The 26,843-nt window shown below is 43.1% G+C and overlaps 1 protein-coding gene across 10 annotated transcripts in view; it reads right to left on the reverse strand.

The window, feature by feature from the left end:
* Positions 1-26,843, reverse strand: part of Hectd4 (HECT domain E3 ubiquitin protein ligase 4) — a 186,293-nt gene that overhangs the window by 43,683 nt on the left and 115,767 nt on the right. For all 10 annotated transcript variants that reach the window (XM_075980735.1, XM_075980708.1, XM_075980727.1 and 7 more), the window contains exons 36-54: positions 26,151-26,431; positions 25,770-25,959; positions 24,489-24,570; positions 22,990-23,192; positions 21,627-21,762; positions 20,248-20,430; positions 19,660-19,824; positions 19,204-19,373; positions 17,727-17,842; positions 16,471-16,574; positions 14,548-14,709; positions 14,281-14,429; positions 13,599-13,678; positions 13,141-13,304; positions 11,372-11,609; positions 10,576-10,712; positions 10,045-10,171; positions 8,283-8,420; positions 1,278-1,414 (exon numbers count right to left, since the gene is read on the reverse strand). In XM_075980735.1, coding sequence (XP_075836850.1) covers positions 1,278-1,414; positions 8,283-8,420; positions 10,045-10,171; positions 10,576-10,712; positions 11,372-11,609; positions 13,141-13,304; positions 13,599-13,678; positions 14,281-14,429; positions 14,548-14,709; positions 16,471-16,574; positions 17,727-17,842; positions 19,204-19,373; positions 19,660-19,824; positions 20,248-20,430; positions 21,627-21,762; positions 22,990-23,192; positions 24,489-24,570; positions 25,770-25,959; positions 26,151-26,431 — 2,962 coding nt within the window. The remainder of the gene's footprint in view (positions 1-1,277; positions 1,415-8,282; positions 8,421-10,044; positions 10,172-10,575; positions 10,713-11,371; positions 11,610-13,140; positions 13,305-13,598; positions 13,679-14,280; positions 14,430-14,547; positions 14,710-16,470; positions 16,575-17,726; positions 17,843-19,203; positions 19,374-19,659; positions 19,825-20,247; positions 20,431-21,626; positions 21,763-22,989; positions 23,193-24,488; positions 24,571-25,769; positions 25,960-26,150; positions 26,432-26,843) is intronic.

The raw sequence follows: 26,843 nt of genomic DNA on the forward strand, positions 1-26,843 counted from the left end.
TTATAATAAACACATAATAGAAAACATAAAAAATAGTTATTTTAAAAAATCCTTATGGTGGGGCTGAAGAGATGGCTCAGGGGTTGAAAGAACTGACTGTTCTTCCAGAGAACCCTAGTTCAATTCCCAGCACCCACGTGGCAGCTCAAGACTGTCTGTAACTCTAGTTTCAGGGACTCCAACACCCTCACACAGACATGCATGCAGTCAAAACACCAATGCAAATAAAATAGAAATAAATAAAATATTTTTAAAAAGCAATTGGGAAAAACAGGAAAAAAACTTCAAATAAAAATTAGAAAGAACAAATTTTGTTAAAATAGCCCTTGTATTATTTTGTAATTTTTAAATTGCTTTTATTTTAAGTAAATTTTTAATAATCACTAGGTAAAAATTATATTGGTATTTGAATCCAGAATGTATATGTATCAGCTTACTTTCAATTTTCACAAATAAAATTAAGCTATCAGAAAGATTCCCTGCTTTGAAAAAGTTATTAGCATAGGGGCTAGAAACAAGGCTCAGGCAGCTTTCAAACCTCTAGCCTCCTGTACCCCTTCTCTCGGTCTCTCCTTGGCGCCTACCCCATCGAATCCTTTGAGCTTAAGGAGAGAGCTTTGCAAAATGGAGGCAAGTACTGATAAGCATAAGACACTTGCTTGGAAGAGGGGAGATCGATACTGGAACAGTCCACGAAATGATGTGATAGGGACAATGTCTTTCTCTTCCACCAGAATCAGAGGCCCAGCCTAAATCTTTAACTCTGTCTGTAACAACCCTGATGTTTGCTCCATACTGAAGAGATGTGAGACACTGACAGTTTGCAGGGTCCCCAGTGCAGCTGCATTCCCATCAGTGTGAGATGTTCTCACTGAGTCCTTCCACACAGCTGCACTTCCATTTGGTTTCCTTTATTTCTTTATATGGCTTATTTATATGTATTTGTCCATGTGACTATATGCACATATGTGTTTGGGTGCCCACAGAGGCCAGAAGACCCTTCTGATCTGTTGGAGTGAAGGTGTCTGACATAGGTGCTGGGATCTGAACTCTGTTCCTAATGATAGAATGAGTGCTTTTAACCATTGAGTCATCTCTCTAGTCCAGTTTCTTTGTTTCTAACTTGAAGTGTCTGTGTGGAGCTGAGGACAGAACCCCAAGAGTCTTGCACATTTGCACACATTAAGCATCCCTGCCTATAGTCCCTTTGAATGGTACATGGCATATAAGCCTCTCTACACATACAGGACTGAAAACCAGAGTGGCTGTTCACTTACTGAATCAACATCTAGGACGACTCCATGAAGGCCAAAAGTTTTTAGCATCCCTCGGATAGCAAATTTTGGCAAGGCTGTTCCCACAGTACTGCTGGCTACATTGCTGCTATCTGGAGAGCGGGTTACAACTGTGAGACCTAGGAGGTAAAAGAAGTGCCATGTCACTAGGGAAGGCTACACTTACTATAGGGACCAAAATAGCTCTGCAGCATGTGACAGTAAAAAGGAACACACCTCAGCCTGTAAAGTAATAAGAGAATGATAAACTCTTCCAATTCTGAGTTAAGAAGACAAGTAAACCATTTAAAAATGGGCAGAGGACTTGGATAAATACTTTCTCCAAAAGAAATAAAAAAGGTAACACTTGAAACAATGTTCATTATTACTGATCAATCACCAGGGAGATGTATGTCAGAGCCACAGTGAGACCTCTCATACTAACAGCAATGGCTGAGGTAAAAAGACAGATGGAGCATAGAACACATTGCCACACATGTACAGAAACTGGAACGCTCAGGCATAGCTAGCTGGTAAGCTGCTGGGAATGCAGGACAGTCTAGTTGCTTTACAAAGTATTTTGGCAGTTTCTCAAAAGGTTAAACATAAAGTTATCATATCACCCAACAATTCTACTCATGCTTATAGATTCCAATTTACTATAATACATATGTATTTCTCCTAGAGAAATGAAGATATATGTTCATACAAGAATGTGTATACAAAAACAATTCTGAGATTCCTTCCATCTTACACCAGTAAGAATGGCCAAGATCATTCTTCCATTGAAGGGCATCTAAGTTGTTTCCAGGTTCTGGCTATTACAAATAATGCTGCTATGAACATAGTTGAACAAATGCTTTTGTAATATGATAGGGCATCTCTTGGGTATATTCCCAAGAGTGGTATTGCTGGAGCCTGGGGTAGGCTGATCCCGAATTTCCTGAGAAACCGCCACACTGATTTCCAAAGGAAGAATGGATGAAGAAAGTGTGGAATATTAGAGTACTACTCAGTGGTAAAAAAACAATGACATCTTGAATTTTGCATGCAAATGGATGGAAACAGAAAACACTATCCTGAGTGAGGTATCCCAGACCCAAAAAGATGAACATGGGATGTACTCACTCATAATTGGTTTCTAGCCATAAATAAAGGACATTGAGCCTATAATTCATGATCCTAAAGAAGTTAAGTAAGGTGAACCAAAAGAAAAACATATAGTTATCCTCCTGGATATTGGAAGTAGACAAGATTGCTGGGCAAAAATTGGGAACTTGGGGGTGGGGTGGGATGGGGGTAAGGGGAAATGGGGAGAGAAAAGTGAGGAGAGGATGGGGAGAGCTTGGGGGAATGGGATGGTTGGGATAAAGGAAGGGTAGATATGGGAGCAGGGAAGTATATATCTTAATTAATGGAGCATTTTAGGGTTGGCAAGAGACTTGACTCTAGAGGGGTTTCCAGGTGTCCAGGGAGATGTCCCCAGCTAGTTCCTTGGGCAGCTGAGGAGAGGGAGCCTGAAATGGCCCAATCCTATAGCCATACTGATGAATATCTTGCATATCACCATAGAACCTTCATCTGGCAATGGCTGGAGATAGAGACAGAGACCCACATTGGAGCACCGGACTGAGCTCCCAAGGTTCAAATGAGGAGCAGAAGGAGGGAGAACATGAGCAAGGAAGCCAGGACTGCGAGGGGTTCACCCACCCACTGAGACAGTGGGGCTGATCTATTGGGAGCTCACCAAGGCCAGCTGGACTGGGACTGAAAAAGCATGGGATAAAGCCGGATTCTCTGAACATGGTGGACAATGAGGGCTGATGTGAAGCCAAGGACAATGGCACTGGGTTTTGATCCTACTGCATGTACTGGCTTTGTGGGAGCCTAGCCTGTTTGGATGCTTACCTTCCTAGACCTGGATGGAGCAGGGAGGACCTTGGACTTCCCACAGGGCAGGGAACCCTGACTGCTCTTCAGACTGGAGAGGGAGGGGAAGAGGAGTGGGGGGAGGGGGAAGGAAATGGGAGGCGGGGAGAAGGCAGAAATTTTTCAATAAAAAAAAAAAGAATGGCCGAGATCAAAAACACTAATGACAACTTATGCTGAAGAGGATGTGGGGTAAAGGGAACACTTCTGCATTGCTGGTGGGAATGCAAGCTGGTACACCCCTTTAGATGTAAGTATGGCCATTAAGAAACAACCTTCCTCAAGACCCAGCAATACCACTTTTGGGTATATATCCAAAGGATGATCAATCATGCCACAAGGACATGTGTTCAACTATGTTCACAGCAGCTTTGTTTTTCATAGCCAGAACCTGGAAACAACCTAAATGCCCCTTGATGAAAGAATGGATAAAAAAAAATGTGGTACATTTACATAACGGAGTACTACACAGCAGAAAAAAATAACGACATCTTGAAATTTGCAGGCAAATGGATGGATCTAGAAAACATCATATTGAGTGAGATAACCCAGGCCCAGAAAGACAATTATCACATGTACTCACTTCACTCATAAGTGGTTTTTAGACATAAAGCAAAGAAAACCAGTGTACAATTCACAATCACAGAGAACCTAGACAACAAAGAGGACCCTAAGAGAAACGTACCTGGATCTAATCTACATGGGAAGTAGAAAAACAATATCTCCTGAGTAAATTGGGAGCATGGGGATCATGGGAGAGTGCTGAACGGGAGGGGAGAGAAAAGGAGGGGAGTGGAGAAAAATGTAGAGTTCAATAAAATCAATTAAAAAAAAAAGAATGTGTATACAAATGTTTACAGTATTCCTAATAGCCAAAAAGTAGGATCAATTCAATCGTCCATCAACAATGAATGAAAGTAAGTAAGAGTTATATCTATACAATGGAGTATTGCTTAACAATAAAGAGAGTGAAGTATGGATGAGTGTTGTGGAGTACTGTGTAAAGGCGTGTTACATTTGTTTATACTGCATTTGTTTAACTAGGCAAAGATGTGTTACATTTGTCTATGCTGCATTTAATTATGTAAAGATGTGTTGCTGTTTCATCTTGCCTGCCTAAGGTACCTGATTGGTCTAATAAAAAGCTGAATTGCAAATAGCGAGGCAGTAGAGGGATAGGTGGGGCTGGTGAGCAGAGAAAATAAGAAGGAATCTGGGCTCAGGTAAAGAGAATGAGAGAGGAGAGAACGAGGGAGAAAGAAAGGGAGACAACTGGGGCCATCTAGCCAGGTGAGCCCCCAGCTAGTCAGACATGGAGTAAGACATACAAAAGTGGGGGTGGGGGTGGTGATGGGTGGATGGGGAGTAAAAAGCCCCAAGGCAAAACACAGATAAAGAGAAACAGACTAAAACAAGAGTTAAGATAAGGTTGAATGTTAATAACTAATAATAAGTCTTCATGCCATGAATTGGGAGTTGGTTGGTGGCTCAAAAGAAAAATCCTGTTACATTTAGTGCCCAAAATGGGGCCAACATTTCCACATAGGGCCTGAGACAGTTGGAAAAAAAGAACAGAAAAAACAAAGAAAAAAGCCAGCACACTAAGTAGAAATAGCAAACTAAGTAAAAATGCCTGCCCCAATGCAGTCACCAACTTCCTAGAGCTGAGATAGATGAATCCAGTTTCCAGTCAGGTTAGAGTCTGGCTCATACATCAGAGAATGCTGCAAGTGTGCAGATGTAGGCACTGGTAGAGAAAGTTCAGAAAGAAAAAAACCTCTAAGGTTACAGTGCACTTAAAAATGTGTGTAGGCTTAAGAAAGAAAAGGCATAGACAATCATAGAAAATATAATCTAAAAATAATAAAGCCTTTAAAGAAAAAATAAAGTAATATAAAAGGAATAAGCCACATCAAGATGGTAAATACACAGGGAGTGTGGATCCTTTATGGTGCCTTGTTGATTTTGAAATTTTTGATTGCTGATAAGCAAAGGACAGCTGCTGAGAGACATGGGATTGTAAGAGGGACTGCTGAATTAAACCTGCCGAGATACTTTAGGAATGCCTTAACTTTAAAATGGACATCAAAATATGTATTGAGTTGGGGAAGAGATTATGCTTTTTCCACAAGAAATGAAAGGCTGTGGATTCATGCAATGTTTTTTTTTTTTTGTTGTTGTTGTTGCTGTGTTTTTTGTTTGTTTTTTGAGACAGGGTTTCTCTGTAGCTTTGGTGCCTGTCCTGGAACTAGCTCTTGTAGACCAGGCTGGCCTCAAACTCACAAAGATCAGCCTGCCTCTGCCTCCTGAGTGCTGGGATTAAAGGTGTGCACCACCACCACCCAGCAAGGATTCATGCAATGTTAATATAGGTAATGTTTGACTAGGGAGACCTGAAAATCTTGGCCACAGATATAAAGAAATAAACTAAATAAACTTAGAAAAACTACAAGACAGGTAACATACCTACTCAAACATAAAACAAAAAATTATCTTTGGCTGGCTGTGTACAACACACAGCCCACACTTGTGTTAATGCAGATACGTATGTTAGAAAGTTTGTGTGTTTTCAGAGCAAGGGGACCAGTCACCAGTGAAATGGGTAACCCAGATGATTCAGACTTTCAAGAGTGACTTTGGCAGTTTCCTCAGAGTTCTGCATCCAGAATAGCTTCAAGGCTGCTGGCTCACAGACTATTCTAGGCAAGACGTCAGATAAGTCTTGTGCTTTCCCACTGCACAGAGACTGTACAACAATGTTATAGCTAGCTTTATCAGGACTTGACCATTATCTCAATTTTTTTCAGGATTCCTAAAGAAGCTTTGCACACAGACAACAGGAAGCAGTCTAGAACACAATGCCCACATTCCAAGAAGTGGAGTGGGTGGTTTTTGGTCATTTGGTGGGTTTTAGATGTTTGTCATCATCTATTTGGGAGGAATATAGGATAAAAAGACAACTATTAACCTCAAATGTTTTATATAGGTATGGACTTTGATATACTGATACAAATTTAAAGATATTTTTGTTATCCTGAATATATGCTTCTACTCTTGGCTGGGGCATTGAGCTCATGCAGCTCATTTAAAAGTGCAATATATAATTAAGAAATGAAGGTTAGTAGTTTGTCATCTATAATAATAAAACCTGTAGTCTCATATTAGATATGTTTTCAAGGTTAAATATAGATGTTCTTCAAAAACTTCAAAGACCTACAGAATATGACATTTTAAATGTTTTGTTAACATACGACTTTTCATTGACAGTGAGATGCATTTGTTCCTGACTGCGTCAATTTATTTCAGAAAGGCTGATAAGCATTGAAGAACCTCCCTACGGAGCTTGCTTTCAATGTGGCAAAGCTAGCCATTTGGGCAACAAACTGCTCTTGCCTTGACTGCTGACATATACCATTTAAACTGAACATGTAGGACACAAAGGAAAGCAACTGCCAAACTTTGCCAAAACAAGGCAGGACAGTCCTTGAAATTCCTGCTTCATAGAAAAGTCTGCCAGATATTCTGCAAGACACAAAGGAAAGTGACTGCTGAACTTTGTCAAAATAAGGTGGGACAATTCTTCAATATTCCTTCAATATTCCATAGAAAAGTCTGCCATATATTCTAGGCCTGTAGGCCAAAGATGGATGTCCCAATGTTGCAGAGGAACCCTGGGTGACTGTCCAGAAAGCCAGATGTCTCTGTCATTTTGGACTCAGGTAATATTATATCCTTCTGGTGTCTTTAATAAAGTTGAAGACTAGATAGTTATAGTTACAGTTTTCCTTAGCTATGATAGGTAATTTAGGCACAGAGCTTTGGACTCATCAAGATAGGATAGATAATATAGTGATTTCTCTAAATTTGTCAAGTGCAAAGGGACTGGATATTCTACATGCAATTTTTTCAAAGATTTATTTATTATGTATAGACAGTGTTCTGTCTGCAAGTATGCCTGCACTCCAGAAGAGGGAACCAATTCTCATTACAGATGGTTCTGAGCCATAATTTGGTTGCTGGGAATTGAATTTCGGACCTCTGGAAGAGCAGTCAGTGCTCTCAACCACTCTCTAGCCTTACCTGTAATTCTTACTTGATGACTGTATATAATCTTACTATGTTAAAGTTAAAACCTTTCTTTTTATTTAGTTAAAACAGGGAATATGAGCCTGGAAAGAGAAGTCCGACCTGAAAGATCACACGTTAAATGATTCCATTTGTAACAAATGTCCAGAATAGGTAAACACACAGACAAGAAGCAGAGACACAGTTCAGAGTCTAGGGAGAGGGAAGGATGGGCAGATGGAGAGCACAGATTTCTCTGCGGATATGAATATTCTAAAGAATTAGATACAGGAAATAGTTGTTGGATCCCATGGAACTGAAATTCTTGGCGGTTGTGAGCTACCATGTGGGTGCTGGGAGCCAAACTCAAGTCCTCTACAAGAGCAGCCAGCACCCTTAACTGCTGAGTCACTTCTCTGGCTCCAGCTATCATGTATTAGGTTAAAAAAAATGAGATTAAAATTCTTTGTGTATGTGTTTTTCTGTTGTTTCTTCAAAATGCGTAACAAATTATTTTTGTGAAAAGCATATTTAAATTCTACAAAGCTCTATAAACCATGGTCATATGGTTTTGGTGTTTTATGTGTTTTGTTGTTTGTTTGTTTGTTTGTTTTTGAAACAGGGCTTCACATAACCTAGGCTGTTCTCAAGCTGTCACCAATGCTGACCTTGAACAGATCTCATTAACTCCAGGGGAGTGCCACTATGGCCAGCTAAACATGTGGCTTATTAACTCAGAGTCCATGTCCGTGCCAGGAAGCCTACCTGAAGCCCCACTTCCTTCCTTTACTCTCAGCCCTGCCACAGCTGTTTATGCCTAGTGAAGCTTGGGCACATCGGGGAGACTACCAGAGACCACATGACTTCTTGTGACCTCCCAGGACACTTGAATGAAGGCTTCACATGAGAATCTGGAGGTCAAGTCACTCAGAGAAAGATCACTCTAGGGAACCAACAGCTGCTCCTTTCAGAGGAACTGCCACACACAGAGCAAGGAGGAAGCAAAAGCAAAACCTTTTCGAACTTTGTCAATTGTGAACTTGTTTGCTTCATCTTTAATGTCCTCAATGGTAGGAAGATAAAGGTCTCTTGGGATGCCGCCGTTCTCCTCATAGAGAAATTCAACTGTCTGCCGGGCGATATCCACCATGCCTGCAAACATAGCACACCAGTAACTCCTCAGGAGACATAATCTTCAGACCAACAGGGCACTTACTCGTGCCTGGAACGAAACAATGGAGAATGTTTCCGTGCCCATGTTGGGAGGACAGTTTGTACTTAGTTTAAATACTAAAGACATCACTTCTAGGAGCCTCAGATCTATCTTGCTAAGTGTGCCAAGGAGTGAGAGCACCTGAGTTAGCACTGCTGATGTGCAAGAAGTGAGAGCACCTGAGTTAGCGCTGCCAGTATGCATCAGCAGAGCAGGAAGAGCTGGAGCCCCAGGCCAGGATGGTTAACAAGGCATACAACTATGCTGCATTTAACTCGGGCTAACTGAAGAACAAATGGGGCAAACAGGGAGGAGGAGAACATAAGAGCAGTGTTTGCTTCTGACTTTGCACACTATTTAGAAGGCAGAGAGGACACTAAGAACCTTCTACTCACTACTGAGATGTGCTGTGGGATTTTTGTTTGTTTTGAGAGGATCTCACTATGTGGCCCAGGATGGTCTTGAACTTGTCACTTTGTATCACAGGACTGCACCACTATATTCAGCTGCTTTGTTTTTCCTTTCCATCGGAGAGGATATGATTATACTTATTAGCAAAAATGGCATTATCATATTAACTATATTAATAAGCCACGTAAAGAGATGTTCAAACAGTAACAAAACAAAAAGCACTGTGGGGAGTTCAGCAAGGTGTTTCCTTTTGCTGTAGCTGTTTCAGACCCACAATCCTTAGCCACCGCGGACAAGACAATATGGGTTGACAGGAGACTGTTTTTAAACAGCCCAGCCATCATACAGCTACAGTCTTCCATTCACTGGCCTTTCTATAATGAAAAGGGGTAGCAATGTGAGCACACTCTAAAGGAAGTTGCCATTACAGAAGGACGCCATGGAAAGCAGCAGCAGTCACCAGGGTGGGCAAGAAGCTGGGCTCAGCATTACAAGATTACAGAACAGTAATCTTTGTATCTTTTTCAAAAGGAATAGTACAGAGGAGGAAAAACTATTGTTTAAGGAACAAGTCAGGGGACACAGGGAAATTCCATGTTAAACCTTCCAGGTCTTGTGGGTGGCCCATTAGCCTTCCCCATAGGACTCAGTGACAGCAGCTGTCCTCTGGGTGCTGGGAGCTATCCCCCAACCTCCTTCTCACCTTTGTCACCTCTCTGTTGAAGGGGAAACGACACCACCACCATCATTGCTGCTATGACACTGAGGACTGTATTGAGAGCACTACTATACACCAGGATGTGCTCTTAGGAACATTCATTGATTTCACACATGCTCATGAGGTAGAGACTCCATTCAAGATGGGGAAGCCCAAGCTCCATCAGCTGATAAACAGCCCATCTATGATTGCAGATGTGAACACTCTTCACCAGGCCACACAGCCTCCCAGGGCAACTATTCCAGCTTCACAAGTCACACTGACAAGAAAGATCAAGTCTAGCAATGAGGGCAAAGGACCCTGAGTTCACTGACATGCATAGGGTAAGACACCGTCAAGCCAGATATGCCATTTGAGGAGCACTTCTTCTCAACTCTATCTCCCTCATCCCTCAAGCCTCTGAGTGACTCTTCAGGTAACAGAACACAGCAGACCTAGTTGTAAAGCGCCCTTGATCTGGTCCAGGCCCGACTTTCGCTCAGCTTCATTGCGGAAGCGTCTTCGGATGGTAGGAAAAACCTTGGTCTCCCATGCTTTCACCAACAGGGCATAATGGTCCTCCTGCAGGGAGAGGAAGCCCGTGACCTGAGGAAGAGCTTCATTCCGGCACCTGTAGGACCTGCCTTGCTCAAGCCTGGCCTAAACACACACATTTAGGAACCTCCCCCCCCCCAGAAGGCCTTCATCCCCCACCACAGCAAGCCCCACCCCCAGCAAGCCCTTCCTCCCCAGCAAGTGCCTCTTTCCCTTCAAAGCCACCAAAGGGTTCTCACTATAGTCTAGGATACCTGCTGAGCTACCATGAAGGTACCTCACCCTTCAACAGGTAGACCTCTCTAGGGCAGCCCAGCCTAGTAGACATGTCTGCTCATGGGTGGTTCAGAGTTGGCATTTGCCAAGGTAACTACTCACACAAGGACGTAGCTGAAAGCTAACATCATAGGTTTTATTCCCGAGGCTCTTACCTGTGGGATGTCATCATCATCATCATCATCACTTTCATCATCTGCAATGGGAGGTGGATGGGGGTCTGGGCCAGAGGTGATGAAATTCTCATAGCTGAGTTCAACTTTATAATGGCAGGAGGTATCACTATCATATTCTGTAACAAAACACAGTTAAGGCCCTTTCCCTTTCTTTACCTTCTATCTTCTTTCACAGGTCTAGGGATGGGATCTTATCTACTCTAGGTATGGCTTCTAACACTAAGATACATGCCTAGCTTCTGTCAATGTATGTATGTATGTATGCATGCATGCATCTGTCTGTCTGTCTGTCTGTCTAAATGTTGAAATAGGGTCATGCTAAGTTGCTCAGGCTGGCCTTGAACATACTCTATAGCACACACAGGCCTTGAATTCATTATCCTCCTGCTTAAGCCTCCTGAATCACCTGACCAGGCTTAATATGATTTTTAAAAAATGATCAGGAAACATTGCAGCACACAGTTTTCTATCCATGTCCTTAATTCTACCAATTTATTATTGACGATCTCAGTTTAAAGGTATTTTTAAAAAACGAGTAACACTATCAAGTGAAGTAAGTGATTTCACACAAATGTCGGGGTTCTTAGCTTCCTACATATACTTCCTATACCTACACTTTTATGTAGTGGGAACACTCCTGGTTTGATACCTTCTCCTGTGTCTTTTTTTAGGAAAGCCTCTCACTGAATTTCAGATGCCCACCCTAAGTGGACTTGTGAAATTCACAGCACTCCTGATAGCACTAGCAGCAGGGCTAAAAGATGATGTGACTTACGTTGCTGGGCTGTGGCCACTGCAGCAATTCGGCATGGTGGCCCATGAGTGCCTGGGTCTGATGCAATACTGGTGCCAGCATCATTGTCACTGTCAGATGCCATGGCAAATGGCAGAGCCTCAAAGTTAGCGCTGATCTCCTCTGCCAGATCAGTGCACAGGTCTGCAGCATTACGATGGGCCTGTCCTTCAGCATATGCAAATGGACGGGAGCCAAAATTGGCTCGAGTTTTTGTGTTCTAGAAAAAGCAAATAAAAGATTTAGGATTATTTAGATTTTCTTTTTTCTTTTTAAACAACAAAGTGTACTTCAGTGAATATTAAGCCTAAAGAATGGCCCAGGAGTGGGAAGCAGGAAATAGGCAAAGGAGCAGGTATGTGTGTGCTATGCCTAGAGTGCTGCAAAACCCACCACACATGCTCAGGTTCCTTGCCACTCACTGTCTCTCAGGCTCTTACCCTCTCCTGGTTACCAGTATATTACTACATAGTCCATGCTCACCTCAAACTTTCAATAATCATCTTCTTTCAAAATTTATTTTATGTACACAAGAATTTTGCCTGCATGTATGTCTCTGTATCTCATGTGTGCCTGGTATCTGAAGATGCTACAAGAGAACGTTGGGTCTCTCAGAACTGCAATTATAGGTGGCTGAGCATCTCCAGCTCCAACAATCTTCTTAATTCATCTCTCAAGAGCAGGATTACAAGTGTGAGCAACACACCTGGTCAATGGCTCTGTACCCAGCACTACTCACACGCTACTCATCTCTCTCTCTGTCTGCAACATTCTTCCCATTAACTTTCCAAGACTAGCTAATGTCCAGGCCTGGCTTAATCATCATGTCTTCAGAGGGCAGGGATATGCTTGGTACTCAAGAGACTAGTTCCCACTCTAAGTACTTAATAGTTTGTGATTATATACATGTTTCTGTGATTATCTGATTAATTTCCAATTCCTCCAATTGATTATAGTGTGAGAGAGATAGACAGCATCAACATTTTGTTCTCTGCTTCAATTCAGAACATGATGTAGTGCTGACACATAGACTCTGGGTGTATATATATATATGTTGAATGAATGAAAGCAAGAGACAGGGTGAGACAGGAAGATCAGAGAAGCAGTTCATCTTGAACATGGGTTCTGCTGCTGCCTAGCTGCTGAGTACATGAGGATGGGCATCTGGACTGGGAAGTGGACACACATTAGGGGCTGCAGCATGTCATCAGTAATAATGTCCCATAGAACAGCAGGTGTTCCTGGGTGCTCCTTCACAGTCAACAGAAGCCCTTGGGCAGGGAGGGAGGGAGGAAAAGAGAGAGAGAGAGAGAGAGAGAGAGAGAGAGAGAGAGAGAGAGAGAGAGAGAGAGAGAGAGAGAGAGAGAAAGCGAGTGTGCACGCTCTGGGGGAAGAGGAGTATTGAACTTTTGAGTCTTTACCAGAGGACAACTGTCCAGATTTCTGCCATACTACATGACTTAGAAGGTCAGTCTTATAAGCTTTTTTCAGAGACATTTCACTGCCATTTCTTTTCTTGGTAAGGAAGGATGGCTAAGAGGTGGTCACAGCAGATTCGTACTAAATTCTGGACACAGCATCGTTCAAATTAAGACTGCAGGGTCCACCAGGGGAAGGAAGCACTTGTCCAGACTTGCCATGTCCTATCACTATGCAAAGGATGGCTAGACAAAAGCTTTTCTCATGTCCCTTCTGGTCAGGAATACATTTCCTTAAAGAATTTATTCTTCTTTCCTATCATGGTGACTTGCCTTTTTCTGAATGTGCACCACAGGCCACATTCCTCCAGAGACATCTTCCAGGTATGGTGTGAGCCGCTGCCCGCAGTATGTGAAGTACACCCGGCCTTTGGCTGGCTGCCCTGGAGGAGGTGGGGTCCCCTCGGTCCTTTCCCAGCCAATTCCTGCCACATCACCTACAGCAGAGAGCAGGAAGGGCACACATTTTCCCATCTTACTATCAAGTGAACTGCTAATTTGCAACCCCATGACTGAGGGACTAAGTTACAAGATAGTGGCTTTAAGGGTAATGGCTTCAGAATGTGAGAGCTGTGGTGCAACTAGCAGACAACAAGGGCAGGTGTTTGGCTGTCACTCAGAGACAAATGGCCCATTTCCAACTGCCAAGATTATTTTAACTTTTAACCCATTTAGCTCTAAGGCTGGTCCCCACAGAAGCATGCAGAGTCAGAAGGCCTCACTGCACTCACCAGGAGAGAGTGTGACATCTAGGCGGACACTCTTCCACTGTAGCAGACTGGAGCCATTGTAGTGTACAGCTCGGCCATTGCTGGGAGGAGAACAAGGGGTCAAAGCTGAGACTCACCAGCCATGTGGAGGGACAGAAGGAAGAAAGGAAGGAGAGAAGGGGCAGGCAAGGAGGAAACCCCACAGTTGTAAGCAATGCTTTCCTAAACACTAACAGATTTCCAATTGGCACTATCTACATATGGCTTGGGGATATTATACTGTGCCTTTAGTATTACAACAGCCTAGCAAATCCCTAGCCTACATCATAGCAACATGGTATATGGGTTCAAATATGTTTGGGAAATGAAGAAAAACAAGTCTCTTGTTGCAGGATAACTAGGAAGGGATGGTACTGTGGAACCATAAACAACCAAAGAGGAAAACAACACTTTGCTGTCCCCACTTCCTCAGACACACAACCACACTTTGGCTCCCTGAATATCCATAAACACCTACAGGAAGTCACTTTCCCGAGAATACTGACCCACTTTCAAGACAAAGTTTCACTATGAAGCCCTGGCTGGCCTCGAACTCGCTATATAGACCATGTTGCCCTCAACCTCACAAAGATTTGCTGGGATTAAAAGCAAGACCATCCAGCAGCACTTTTTCTCTTTAGCTGTAGCAGGAACAGTCACTTACTTGTGGAAAAGGCAAGTGCCGACTGGATTGGTCCATGCCCCATCACGCTTCTCAGCTTCTGTAGCAAAGCCAAATGAGACGATTGGTCCAGTGTCATCATCAGTATCTCCATAGGAAACAATCTCAATCTCCCAGTAAAAAGACGGGGCCTAAAGAGACACCAGAAGAGGGTGAGACTCAGAAGGCAACAATAGACAAGGCATACCACCTACCTCTTCTTACCAGTTTGAAGTATAGGAAGAGGCAGGGTTGCCATGAGCCTCTCACCTGAACTGGCAGTGGGGAGGTGGCATAGATAAACGTGCCCCGGGGAAGACCTCCACCAGCGCTGGGGTCAGCCAGGAAGGTGACAGAGGTGAGGTGAGATGAGAACATGCAGGCACGAACTGGAGGGAATACTCGAGAAGGGCTCCAGGTGATCTCCTTGGGCTGCAGAAGGAAGAATTTCACTCAACAAAGCAGGCAAATCTCCTTACTCTCTCAGAGAAGAAAATCATTTTTATCTGATATGATTAAAATCTTGTTTCTCTGCTCTTTCTATTTTAATTTTTTGTTATATGGCTGGGAAGGGATTCCAAAGTTTTATACCTGCTAGGCAAGGACTCCCATTCAACTACACCATCCCTGTACAGCCCTAAATATAAATTATATTAAAAATATATCTTTGGGCTACAGAGATGGTTTAGAGGTTAACCGCATTGGCTGCTCTTGCAGGGGATCTGAGTTTACTTCCCAGCACTCAATTCTAGGGGTCTGATACCCACTTATGGTCTCCTCAGGTACTGTGGCATATACACAGGCAGGCAAAACAACCACACACAAAGTTAAGTCTTTAGAAGAGGAAAGCCTTATTTCTATTTTATTTTATTTTGTTAAGTCTAGCTTTTCCCCCAAAATAAACTTAATTTTTTATTTTATTTATATTTTTTTGTTTTTTGAGACAGGGTTTTTCTATGTTGTCCTTGCCATCCTGAAACTTGCTCTGTAGACCAGGCTGGCCTTGATCACTTTCCCTGTGTCTAGTCCTACTGAAATTACTCTCCTGAATCCTTAATGCAGTTATGCCATAGCTTGTTGCTTGAATATTATTATTATTTTTATTTATTTATTTATTTATTTTGGTTTTTCGAGACAGGGTTTCTCTGTGGCTTTGGAGCCTGTCCTGGAACTAGCTCTTGTAGACCAGGCTGGCCTCGAACTCCCAGAGATCCACCTGTCTCTGCCTCCCGAGTGCTGGGATTAAAGGCGTGCGCCACCACCACCCGGCTTGAATATTATATTTTACAAACTCATTCAACATTTGATGGGCATTTCAGGTCATTTTCACTTTTGACTATTGTGAATAAAGTTGCTGCAAGCATAAAAAATGCAGCAAATTTTCATATTTGCTATTTTTATGTTTTAATTTCTATTAGTCATGTTTTAATACAGTGGTTCTCAACTTTCCTAATGCTAAAATCTTTTAATACAGTTCTTTGTGCTATAGTTACTGCAAACCATAAAATTATTTTCATTGCTACGTTGTACCTATAATTTTGCTACTGTTATGAATCGTAATATAATTAGAGACAGAGGGTCACGACTTACAGGTTGAGAACTACTGCTCTAATACAAAGAACATAACTTTTTAGTTTTGTGGGTTTATTTATTTATTTATTTTGCATACATGCAAATAGATGTAGATGCATTGAGTGTCTCCTTCAGTTTATTTTTTGAGATAGGATCTTTCACTGATTTGGTTATACTGGCTGGCCAGAGAACCCTATAGGTACTTCTGTTTCTGGTACCCTGGTATGGGGATTACAGGTGCATGTCTCCATGTCTGGCTTTTACAAGGGTGCCGGGAAACCAAACTCAGGTCTTCAAGTTTGCACGGCAAGCATTTTACCATCTCTCCAGTTCCCTAATTTTTTTAAAAAATGTTTTTGTTATTCATAATTCAAATAAATTAATAAATTCTGCTCCCTAGTATAATGCTCCAATATTCAGAATGTCAGTTCAGTATTCTTTGGCATCCAAAGGTGGCAGTACAGCTGCAAAAGGACTGGACAGGTCTCATTTTAGGCAAGAGTTCCTCCTCTATGCTATACTCTCAGTCCCATACGCTCATTCTAATGCCGCACTCTACTGCCTGTCCTGTCCTTCTTTAACGGCAGAGTCACAGTCTGCAGGGAGGCATTTAGGTCTCACCTGTCTCCGATCAGCCTGCAGTGGAGGTGGAGGAGGTCGAGCACAGTCCCGGTAAAGCATCCTGAGCCGTTCACACTGCACCTCAACAACTGCAAGCCTCTCTCCTGTGGAGGGACACAGAAAACGAAACCTGTGAAACAGCTCCAAGAAACAGCAATATTCACCTATAAAGACCATCTCTATCCTTACAAAAGAGAAAATGCCCTGCACCATTTGTCTCCTCACAAAGTTCAGCAGCAAGGTACATTGGGCGCAGGCCTGGCCCTGGAGTAGAGCAGCCTAGATTTGGAGCATCAGCAAGGATAAGGTACTCCCATGTCTTTCAACTGCAACCCAGGACAGTGAGGGCACCCATGCCTCCAGGGATTTTAAAGATAAGATGGTGTGACTCAAGCCGAGCTTTGAGGCAAGTCTCAGACACTGGATAAACACTCAGCAAATGACAACTATGATTCTTATTATCTGAAAAATGGAGCCCACCTCTTTATTTTATGTTTTTAAAATAGAGCCTTTGTATTTAGCTAAGGTTGACCTAAAACTATTTAGCTCTAGCTGACCAGGAAGTTCTGATCCTCCTGCCCCAATCTCCAAAGTTACAGAAATATAGGAATACCCAACTCATGCCAAGTGAAGGTCATTACACTTAAAATTCAAGTTGATTTTAAATATTAACGTTGGCTGGGCATAGTATTGTATGCCTTTAATCCTAGCATCCAGGTTAGTGGAGCTGAGTTTGAAGCCATCCTGGCCTACATCAAAGTTTCACATATTGGAGAGGTAGCTCAGCAGTTAAGAGCACTGGTTGCTCTTCCAGAGGACCCTGGTTCAATTCCTAGCACCTACATGACATTCATAACTAACTGTCTATAACTCCAGTTCCAAGGGATCCAACACCCTCACAAAGACACATCTGTATGAGACATAAAAAATACAAACAAATCCTTAAAAATTAATTAATAAAAAAAGTTCCAAACCTGCCAGGGCTACATTGTGAGAAACAAAACAAAACAAAAACCCTATAATTCTTAAATGCAGGCTATCCTGAGGAAAGATGTCACCACAGACTCTTCATATTAATGTAAATGTAGAAGAGAAAATACGAAAACACTCAGGCATGGGCCTGGTGCTCACTGAAGAGTACTGCTTTCCTGGCTAGCGGGGGCTAAAGGAGCCCTGTCTTTGGAGCTCAGCGAATGTGGACTGTGAGTACTCTCATCATTCCACAGACATGGCACCGGCACTCATTTGGCACTCACCAGCACTGCACTCCTGGGCTACGAGGTTCAGAACTTCCACGGCTGCTGGACACTGCTGTATGAATTCCTCACAAAACAGGCTGTCTTCTAAAAGCTGCGCCATGACCAGGCATGCTCTTAATGTTAAAAGATTCACAACATTTCAAAGTCATCAATGTTGTTCATTCTTTAAGATATCAACTGTGAAACATTTCAATCAATTTTGTCATTTTTACATCTTATTTTTCCACAGCAGACTGGCTTAGAAATATATAGTTGGTCCTCCATATTCATAGGGTCTGGACCTATGGATCTGACCATCCAAACTGAAAATATGTGGAAAAAGCTTCCGCTGAAGGAATGTATATGAACATTCTTTTCTGGTCACCATCCCTGAACAACACTAACTAGCACCACAATCCTTCCACAGCGTTGGCACTACACAGGGAGTCCAAGAAATCCAGATACTCCTTACAGTACATGGAGGACATATGGGTCCCATGCTTGTGTATTCCGTCCCATTCTACATGAAGGTGTGAGAAGCCACAAGTTTGGCATTTGAGGATGGCTCTGTAACCAGTTCCTCAAAAACACCATGAAGTGGCTGTCTAAGAAGCCTTTTTCCCAGTCATTGCTGCGATGCAGTTTACACTAGGAGATTAAAAACTGCTGGATGGCCACCTGCCAAAGCTCCGCCTCACTGTGCCTTGTGAGCAATGACAGAGCTCCGGAAATAAGAGGGAAACAGAGGTGGAAAATCCATATGCTGATTTCTCTCACTTGAGTCACCAGACATTTGAAAAGTTTCTGAGAAGTTCATTGTCAAGAGAACTGTGTTACTCTTGTTTAGCAGAGAGTAAACATATTTGTAGACAAAGGTATCCCCTCTCTGACATATAACTAAAAGCATTCTCTCATTTTCCTGTCACCAGGTTGGAAAGTGATGGACCTGAGTCATTTAAGAAAAGTAGCTGGGTGGTGGTGGCATACGCCTTTAATCCAGCACTTGGGAGGCAGAGGCAGGTGGATCTCTGTGAGTTCGAGGCCAGCCAGGTCTACAAGAGAAACCCTGTCTCGAAAAACAAACAAAAAGAAGAAAGAAAGAAAGAAAGAAGAGAAGAGAAGAAAAAAAGAAAGAAAAGTGGCTTGTGGAAAAGGAGGGGCAAGGAGGGAGGGGAAACGGGGAAACTGCGGTTGGCATGTAAAATAAATGAAATAATTTAAAAAAAAGAAAGAAAAGTGGCCATGTGATCCTGCAGTGAACCAGGTTCTTTAAGCAGAGCAGTCAGTGCAGCATCAAATGTAAGTCACACAGCACACTATAGCAGCCGGTCCTCTCGGGGGACTGGCTCAACCTTCTGAGGCACAGTAACTTGGGAGGCAATCAGAGTTGCAGAAACTGAGACATGAGCTTTGGTTTATGGTGTGTGACAATGTGCCTGTTACCTAGCTGACATGAGCTTCAGGCTATGAACCCTCTAAGGCCAGGCCAACTTACCTTGTTCGAATTTCAGCCAAGAGCCGGACAACTGCCATGACAGGTGCTGAGCCATCTCCTGTTGCAGGCAGTGAGGTGTGGATAGAGAGGCTTCCCTCCTGAGGGAGCAGCATGGACTGCACCGCCTGGACTACCTTCTCAGTAATGGACAGCTTATGAAGAGGCAGCGCCTATGGTGGGAGTGAAGGCACCACAAAGGGGACAGGGAACAAAGGTGTTATGAATATGTGGCTATCAAAATCACTGCAGAAAATCATAAACTGGGTCAAAGCAACCAAAAATAACATAATCTATGAAATCTCCCCAGCTAACAAATGATGAACTTTCCCACCAATGCTGAAATCTTTACAATCAGTATGTAAACACATATCACAGGTGAACGTGAATCCCTTCTCTATAGTGTTTGCATGCCCCACAGCAACACAATATTGACAAAACAGGTAAGCATCACCTTACCTCTGACCTTGGAACACAAAGTCTAGACAAGGGAATAGTCAGTGTGTCTGCTGCTTGAGACGTCCTTCGGCAGTCTACAGGAGGGAATCTTACTGTAGCTATACCTTCCTGTTCATTGATAGAAGCCACAATTCCAATGCTTCCTGATATTCCTCTACCTAAAACCTAGAGATGGAGATTATTAACACTGTCTGCCATGGTCAAGTGGGAGGAGCTATCTAGAAGGACAAGAGGGAAGGACTACACAATTGTCACTGTCAATGCTATAATAAACCACTGATTCTGATGGTGATCCAAGACACGATCAAAATAGCAGGGCCACAACCTCACAGCAATATGAGACATACCATCATCTCAAACTTTCATCATCAATGCTACCCTAGGATATGAATACCATAGTTAACATCATACAGTTCTGCATTAGCATTTGAATAATGTACAGAAGGATGTCGATGAGAACCTAGGACTCTCTCAGATTTGTTCCTTAGCATCAAGGAACAAGGTCCTTCTGGGTAAATGATAGCTGTCTAAGGCCACTGGTTAATGGAGGAGCAGTAATAATGCCTGGGGAAAGCAGTGGTGGGTTACCTGGACCTCGGAGCCTATCTTGATTGTCTCTTTAAAGCCTCCAAGTGCACAGAGTGCAGCAACAGCCTGGCGTGCAATCCTCTGAAGTTTGGCAAGTTTCCTGCCACTGCTGCTGCCATTTTCCAGGATACTTTCTGCATATTTCCCCAGTTGTGGAATGTACATCAGTGCTCTGGACAGAACCTGTGTGTAACAAGGAGGATGACAGAGCCTGGAAAGACAGCTCCATAGTTAAAAGCACTGGCTGCTCTTGCAGAGGACCTGGGTTTGGTTCCCAGCACCCACATGGTGGTTCACAACTATCTTTAACTCTAGTTCCAGGGGATCTGATGACGATCTCTTCTGACTTCCACAAACACCAGTCATGCATGTGGTACACATACGTAGGCAATACATAAGGTATGCAAATGTAGGCAATACATTCACACTAAGATAAAATAAATGAATCTTTTTTTTTGTTTACTTTGTTTTATTTTTGAGACAGGTTTCTCTGTGTAGCCTTGGCTGCCCTGGAACTCACTCTGTACACCACACTGGCCTCAAGTTCAGAGATCTGTCTGCCCCTGCATCTTGAGTACTGGGATTAAAGGTGTCTGGCCTTTAATTGCCTAGCCAATAAATAAATAATAAGGGGGAAAAAAAGGAGGCCAGGCACAGGGAAGAAAATATTGGCTACTGGTCCCAAGAATAGTGGTATGACTAACAGTGCCCTGGGGTCCAGCTATCACATGAACTCTGCATATAGAAGAGACCAAAATTACTATACTAGGTGTGACCAGTAACATTCTGCCCTCAGGTAACTTTGTATAATCAGACAGATCTAGAAATATACAACTTCATAATATGGGAGACTCTAACACTGTATCACAAACCCACTAAAATTAAGCAGTCATTCACCTGAGGGGGCAATACCCAAGGCCTGTATCTCAACATTCAGCTCTAGGGCGTGTTTCAGGCTCTAGCCTGAGGAGTGGCAGTGGAAAGGGAAAGTAGTTATAGAGCTGCAGTTTAGGCAACTAGACTATCGTTGTGATGGAGCAATGCAAGACGGGAGCACTTGGCAGTGCAATCACACACAAAGGCCTCCTTAGGACTGCAGGTATGCTGAACATGGCCAATAAATCAAGGATACATGACACCATAATGTCAGTACCAAGCTGATGCAAGCAAAAGGAAACAAGAACTGCCACTGTCTCCCTGACCACTGTCCTGACACTGCAAGTCTGCAAAGTCAGAACCAGCAGAGGCAGGGGAGACTCCAGGAGAGCAGGACTGTCTGACTAATTGGGTACACTCACTACTGGGAAGACCCTTGCTATGTATGACTATAATGCTGCTTCATTCTTGCTCCCTTGGCTGAACAGAAGCCCCATGCTAACCTTTTCTGCCGTTGTGGTCCAAATCTGAGCAGCATTTGATTCAGGTGCCATTAGCAGGCTATGAAGCAAGGCAATCACTTCTGCAGCCATGCTGTTTGCCACATGCCCACTGATGAAGGGTCGCACAGGGTCAGTCCTACAAGTGCCAACATGAATAACTTTCAATGCTCAATGATGTTTAAAAGTACAGAAAAGCGATTTCAGAGTGAATGAGGATAAAAAGATTTCCTGCTTATACATGGCAAAGGGCTTACATTTGACTGGGAGTTTATTGACTGACAAGTCAAGCAAAATCAACACTAGGAAGAAACCACTTCTTTTTTTTTTTTTTTTTTTTTGAAATTATGAAAAGTTTAGGCCAAAGAGATAAAATAAAAACAGCTGTTGGGAATGAAAAATGACTGTAAGAATTTAGTTACAAGAACTTGACAAAAACATTTCCTCACATGTACACAATGCGGCAATACAATACAAAGCCAGCTCTGTCCCCACCAGTGAATCAAGGCCTCCTGCCGTCTAGCAAAAATAATTTAGATGCTTTTCTGTGCATGAAGAAACCACTTCTTGAACTTTCTTTGTGCTATGTGAAGAATCTGAGTATCGTCTGTCTCCCAAGGGTTCACAGTAATTAAAAGTGGTACTGATGGTAGGCAGTGAAACCTATGGGAGGTTCTTAGATCACTGGGGACTTGCCTTTGCAAGGCTTATTTCCAGCTAGGGCTATATAAAATAAAAGCCTGAGTTTGGCTCATTCAGTGCTCCTTTAGCTCCTAACTTGAAATGTAAAACAATTGCTTCCAACAGGATCTGTCACCATATGATACAACCAAGAACTGGGCCAATACCAGTACTATGCCCCAGAACCTCTAATCCATATCTAACCAGTATCTCAAGTTAGGAAGTGCTGACTAGCACATTCTGCAACAATGGACCCTAAGCTGTTTTTCTGGGTTTTTTTGTTTGTTTGTTTTTAACCACAGAAACCTTGGGAATCAAAGATAGGCACAGGCTGCAGCTATTCCTCACCTATGAGTGCACAACACCATGATAAGCTCCTTGACTCTAACCCTAGAAAGGGAGGTGTGTGGTCAGTTGGGACAGTGAGGAAGCACTATGTGCAAAGCAGTTCACTAACACTCAGAAGACTCCCTTATCTGTCATGTCCACTTGGCTCTCATGGCAGCTTCAGCACTGCCTCTGTGGTTCTCCCCTGGAGCAATCCTACAACCATGAGTGGTTCTGGCCTTTCCTTCTTATTTTCAGCAGGTTAAGGGATGGTATACAATTAAAACCCTACTATCAAACACATTATGTAGTATGTCTGGAAGAATCCCTACCGGTGGTACCTCCTTGAGAGGCCTACCTGGCAAGTTCAGAGTTCCTCTCTCGGCAGATGGAGGTTTGGGCAGTTTTCTTTTTGTCTCCCGTAGACAGGCCGCTCACAGTCTCTGGGTTGATGGATTCCACTGGTGGTCCGACACTGACAATGAGGCCTGACTGTGCCCACTTGGTTGCTTTCCGAAGGGCAGCTGAGGCCTCCTCTGTGATCACTTCACAGCAGCCACCCTGCATTTGGGTTGAAGACAGCACACTGTTCATTTCTTTCTTCCTAACTTACGTTCTCTCAGATCTCCTCCCCGTCACCATACACAACGTGAAACATATCACAGGACAGACATTTCCATAAACTCGGAATCCTTTAGATTTTGCTTTGTAAATGGTGATTTTGTGATTCTTGGGTTCTGCTCTAAACACATCTTACAATCTGATTGATTGGTTTTGAGTTAGGTTTGTTTCTAGATGTGCTAATGAATTTAGCCATTTCTTATTTATAGATACAGAAATTCTATTTTATTTGGTTTTCAAATAAAACAGAAGAAAAGAATATGCTGTTGTCTTATGATGTACCCCTGGATAACCTGGAACTTTTTTTCTTTTTGGTTTCTTGAGACAGGGCTTCTCTGTAGGTTTTTTTTTTGTTGTTGTTGTTGTTTTTTTTGAGCCTGACCTGGAACCAGCTCCCGCCTGCTTCTGCCTCCTGAGTGCTGGAATTAAAGGTATGTGCCACCACCACCCAGCTAGCCCTGAACTCTTGAAATGTCTATTCACCCATGCTTGACACTAATGAGTATTAATACATCTCATAACAATACCTGTTTTTAAAAAGTTGTTCATCATTGTTGCTTTTATTCCTTTAATGAGTTGTGAATGAGAGCATGTTTTATATCTTTATGATCTTTTTGTCTATAATTCTCTTTTGTCTGTCTTTTTGAGATTGGTTAGCTTCAAACTTGTGATATAAAATGGGAAACCTTAAACTTCTGACCCTCCTGCCTCTTCCACATCTGGAGCACTAGGATTACAGGTGTATGTCACCACTCCTGGTAAAACAAAGTGCTGGGGATCAAAGTGCTGAGTTGCATCCTCAATATTTCACCTCTCTTCAATTTCATAATTATTTTATGACTATAAAACTTTCTTAAAAGGGCTAAGAAAAATATATAGGTCAAAATTAAGTTATTTTCCTAGAAATGTAGTTCAGTTGGTGGAGTGCTTATCAAGCATGTATGAGACTCTGGGTTTAATCTTCAGCCCTGAAGACCAGGCATGGTGTCAGAATCTGTAATCCCAGCACTTGGGAAGTGAGGGAAGTAGAAAGTTACTCTCGGCTATTTAGTAAATTTGAGCTAACATCTCATATATCATATTTATGTTGCTCAGGTTAGCCTTAAACTGAGCTTCAGCTGGGACTACAGGCCATGTTACCACACCCAACTGAATTAACTCTTAAAATAACGACTTCTTTCAAAAGCCCAAAGTGTGACAAATGAGTTCTTCCATCAGCTTTCCTCATGAGGTTACCTTGGTCATGTCTCGGTCCATCTTCACAACTTTTTCCATGTTGGCGCCAGTACCAAGTCGAAAGGGTCGTCCTTCTGAGCTACTGCAAAAAAGAAGGCAGAGAGGCCTTTTACTTTACGGAGAGTGTCAGAAGGGGCATGTGTATTAAGCAAACAGTGCTCAGGCCCTGTTTAGATGCCAACACTGGCTTCATATTTTGTGTGTGTGTGTGTGTGTGTGAGAGAGAGAGAGAGAGAGAGAGAGAGAGAGAGAGAGAGAGAGAGAGAGAGAGAGAGAGAGAGAATACATGCTCCACAGCATGGGTGTATACATCATAGGACAATTTATAGGAGTCTGTTCTTGCCTTCCATCAAGTGGCTTCTGGACACAAACTCGGGTCACCAGGCTTAGTGGCAGTGGGTTTTATCTGCTGAGCCATCATCTTACTGGATTTAAAATTAGCTCTTAAAAATCCATAGACTCTTTTTAGAAAAATAACTTTCATAATTATAGATATTTTAGGACCCAAAACAAAGTCTGTTTTTAAGAATTCAGATAAACATGGCAGTTTTAAGGAGTTATAAAGCAGTTATAAGGAGGTAGCCTGGTACACAGGAGGCTCAACAGCAGCATGAATGCAGTGCCTGAGGGAAGGCCTGCCTTTTGCTCCTAATAATCTAGCACCCTCTCCTGCAGAATGGGCCTCATTATATCAGTTTTGTGATGGCTGTGCAGCCACATGCTCTTGGAGAGTTCTTCACCTGAGCACTTATTATGACCATGCTCAGATGAGGTCACTTGCTTTCATTATGGCAAACAAGGGACCCAAACCATAAGGATGACTTTACAGATCACTCATATGAAGAGAGTCACTTGTCTAAGTTCCCCAGCAAGCATCCCCACTGCCTTGTAAAGATAATTACATGTTTTTGTTTCCTTGTTGAGCCATTGTATTATTTATACTTCATTCAATTAATGTTTTAAAAACTTTCTTCTTTTCTGCCTTAGCTGAAGAGTGCCAACATCTGAAGCACTGTCTTTCTCACAGCCAGAGTCACTGCAGACCCACAGGAGTGACACAGTGACTGGCTGACCACATGCTTGAGTTCTCTGCTGGCTTAGACAGGAAGCACCAAGTCACAGCTCACACTGGAGTTCTGGAGGCCTAGGCCTGCGTTCAGGGGTGGCAGTGACAGTGCGTGCCTACTTGGGTTGTCAAGAGGGCTGAAGCAGTCACCATATGCACAGTGCCTGTGACATGGGTGGTCCTGGTGGCATTGCTACTATAGTCATTGCAGTCACCTCAGCAATGGCTGGAGGACTTCATGGGAGGACTGATCTTCCCGCTTGTGGATGAATATGGAGAGCTTGCCGTCCACTGCTTCACTCTCTTCTCCAGGATCTTTATCTCCTTTTAAAGGATTCTTGGGACTGGTTTTTGTCAATGTGGTGTCAGGTTCAGAAGCAGTTGGAGAAAGAACCGTCTGACATCCTTAAAGCAAAAAAACAAGGTCCACTCAGAAACACTGCAACACTGTGCAGTTCCCCATACATAAGAAGCTTCTTACTTCTCCCTCTCCCACTATCTCTCTCTTTATCATGGAACACACAGGTACATTTGGGGCCTGGCCACAAGCAGGAGCTGAGTTCCCAGCACCATTTTCCTTTTCAGGCACTCCTCACCTGGGACCACATAGTCTGCTAGCTTGGCTAAGAGCAGAGAGGCGATCTTGGAGGCTGGGTCACTAGGGTCCTCCTGCTCACTGTTCAGGGAGGGGACAGAGTAGCTCCAGGGTGGGAGCTCCACATTCCCACAGTCCTCTACGCTCATCAGAGGCAAAGCTGCACGGCACAGCTGAAGAATGATCAGCACTAGCTTTGGGGATGGACGCTGGTCCAGCAGTAGGGAGAGGAGCTTGGATACACAGGCTGGCTGGCTCAAGATGGCTTTCCCTATGTGGCTCCTGCAAGACAGGGAGAAAAAGACTGCTATGCTGAGAAGGCATCATCCAAAGACATCAGAAACAAGTGTTCCCTAGGTGAAGCTAGACAAACCAGTGAGCTCAGACCACAGGAAGAAGGCATGAACTTGATATTATGTGTGCAGAGAACGGCAGTCTAGAGCAAGCAAACAATAAGCGTTTATAAAACTAACTAATAACACCTGAAAAGGATGATTTCTGCATCTTTTCTGGAGCCTCGAGCTCATGTGTCCAGAGGGTTTCCAAGGAGCACCACGGCTAGAAGCCCAAACTAGGAGCTATGCAGTTCTGCACCCATGCCTTCAGAAAGCGTGTGCCAGAAGCAAAGCTGTCACAGTACTCCAGTCCCTAACACCAGCGACTTGCAACAGCTAAACATAGTGGGCCAGCAAAA

The sequence above is a fragment of the Microtus pennsylvanicus genome, chromosome 1, assembly GCF_037038515.1.
Source record: "Microtus pennsylvanicus isolate mMicPen1 chromosome 1, mMicPen1.hap1, whole genome shotgun sequence".
Taxonomy (NCBI): domain Eukaryota; kingdom Metazoa; phylum Chordata; class Mammalia; order Rodentia; family Cricetidae; genus Microtus; species Microtus pennsylvanicus.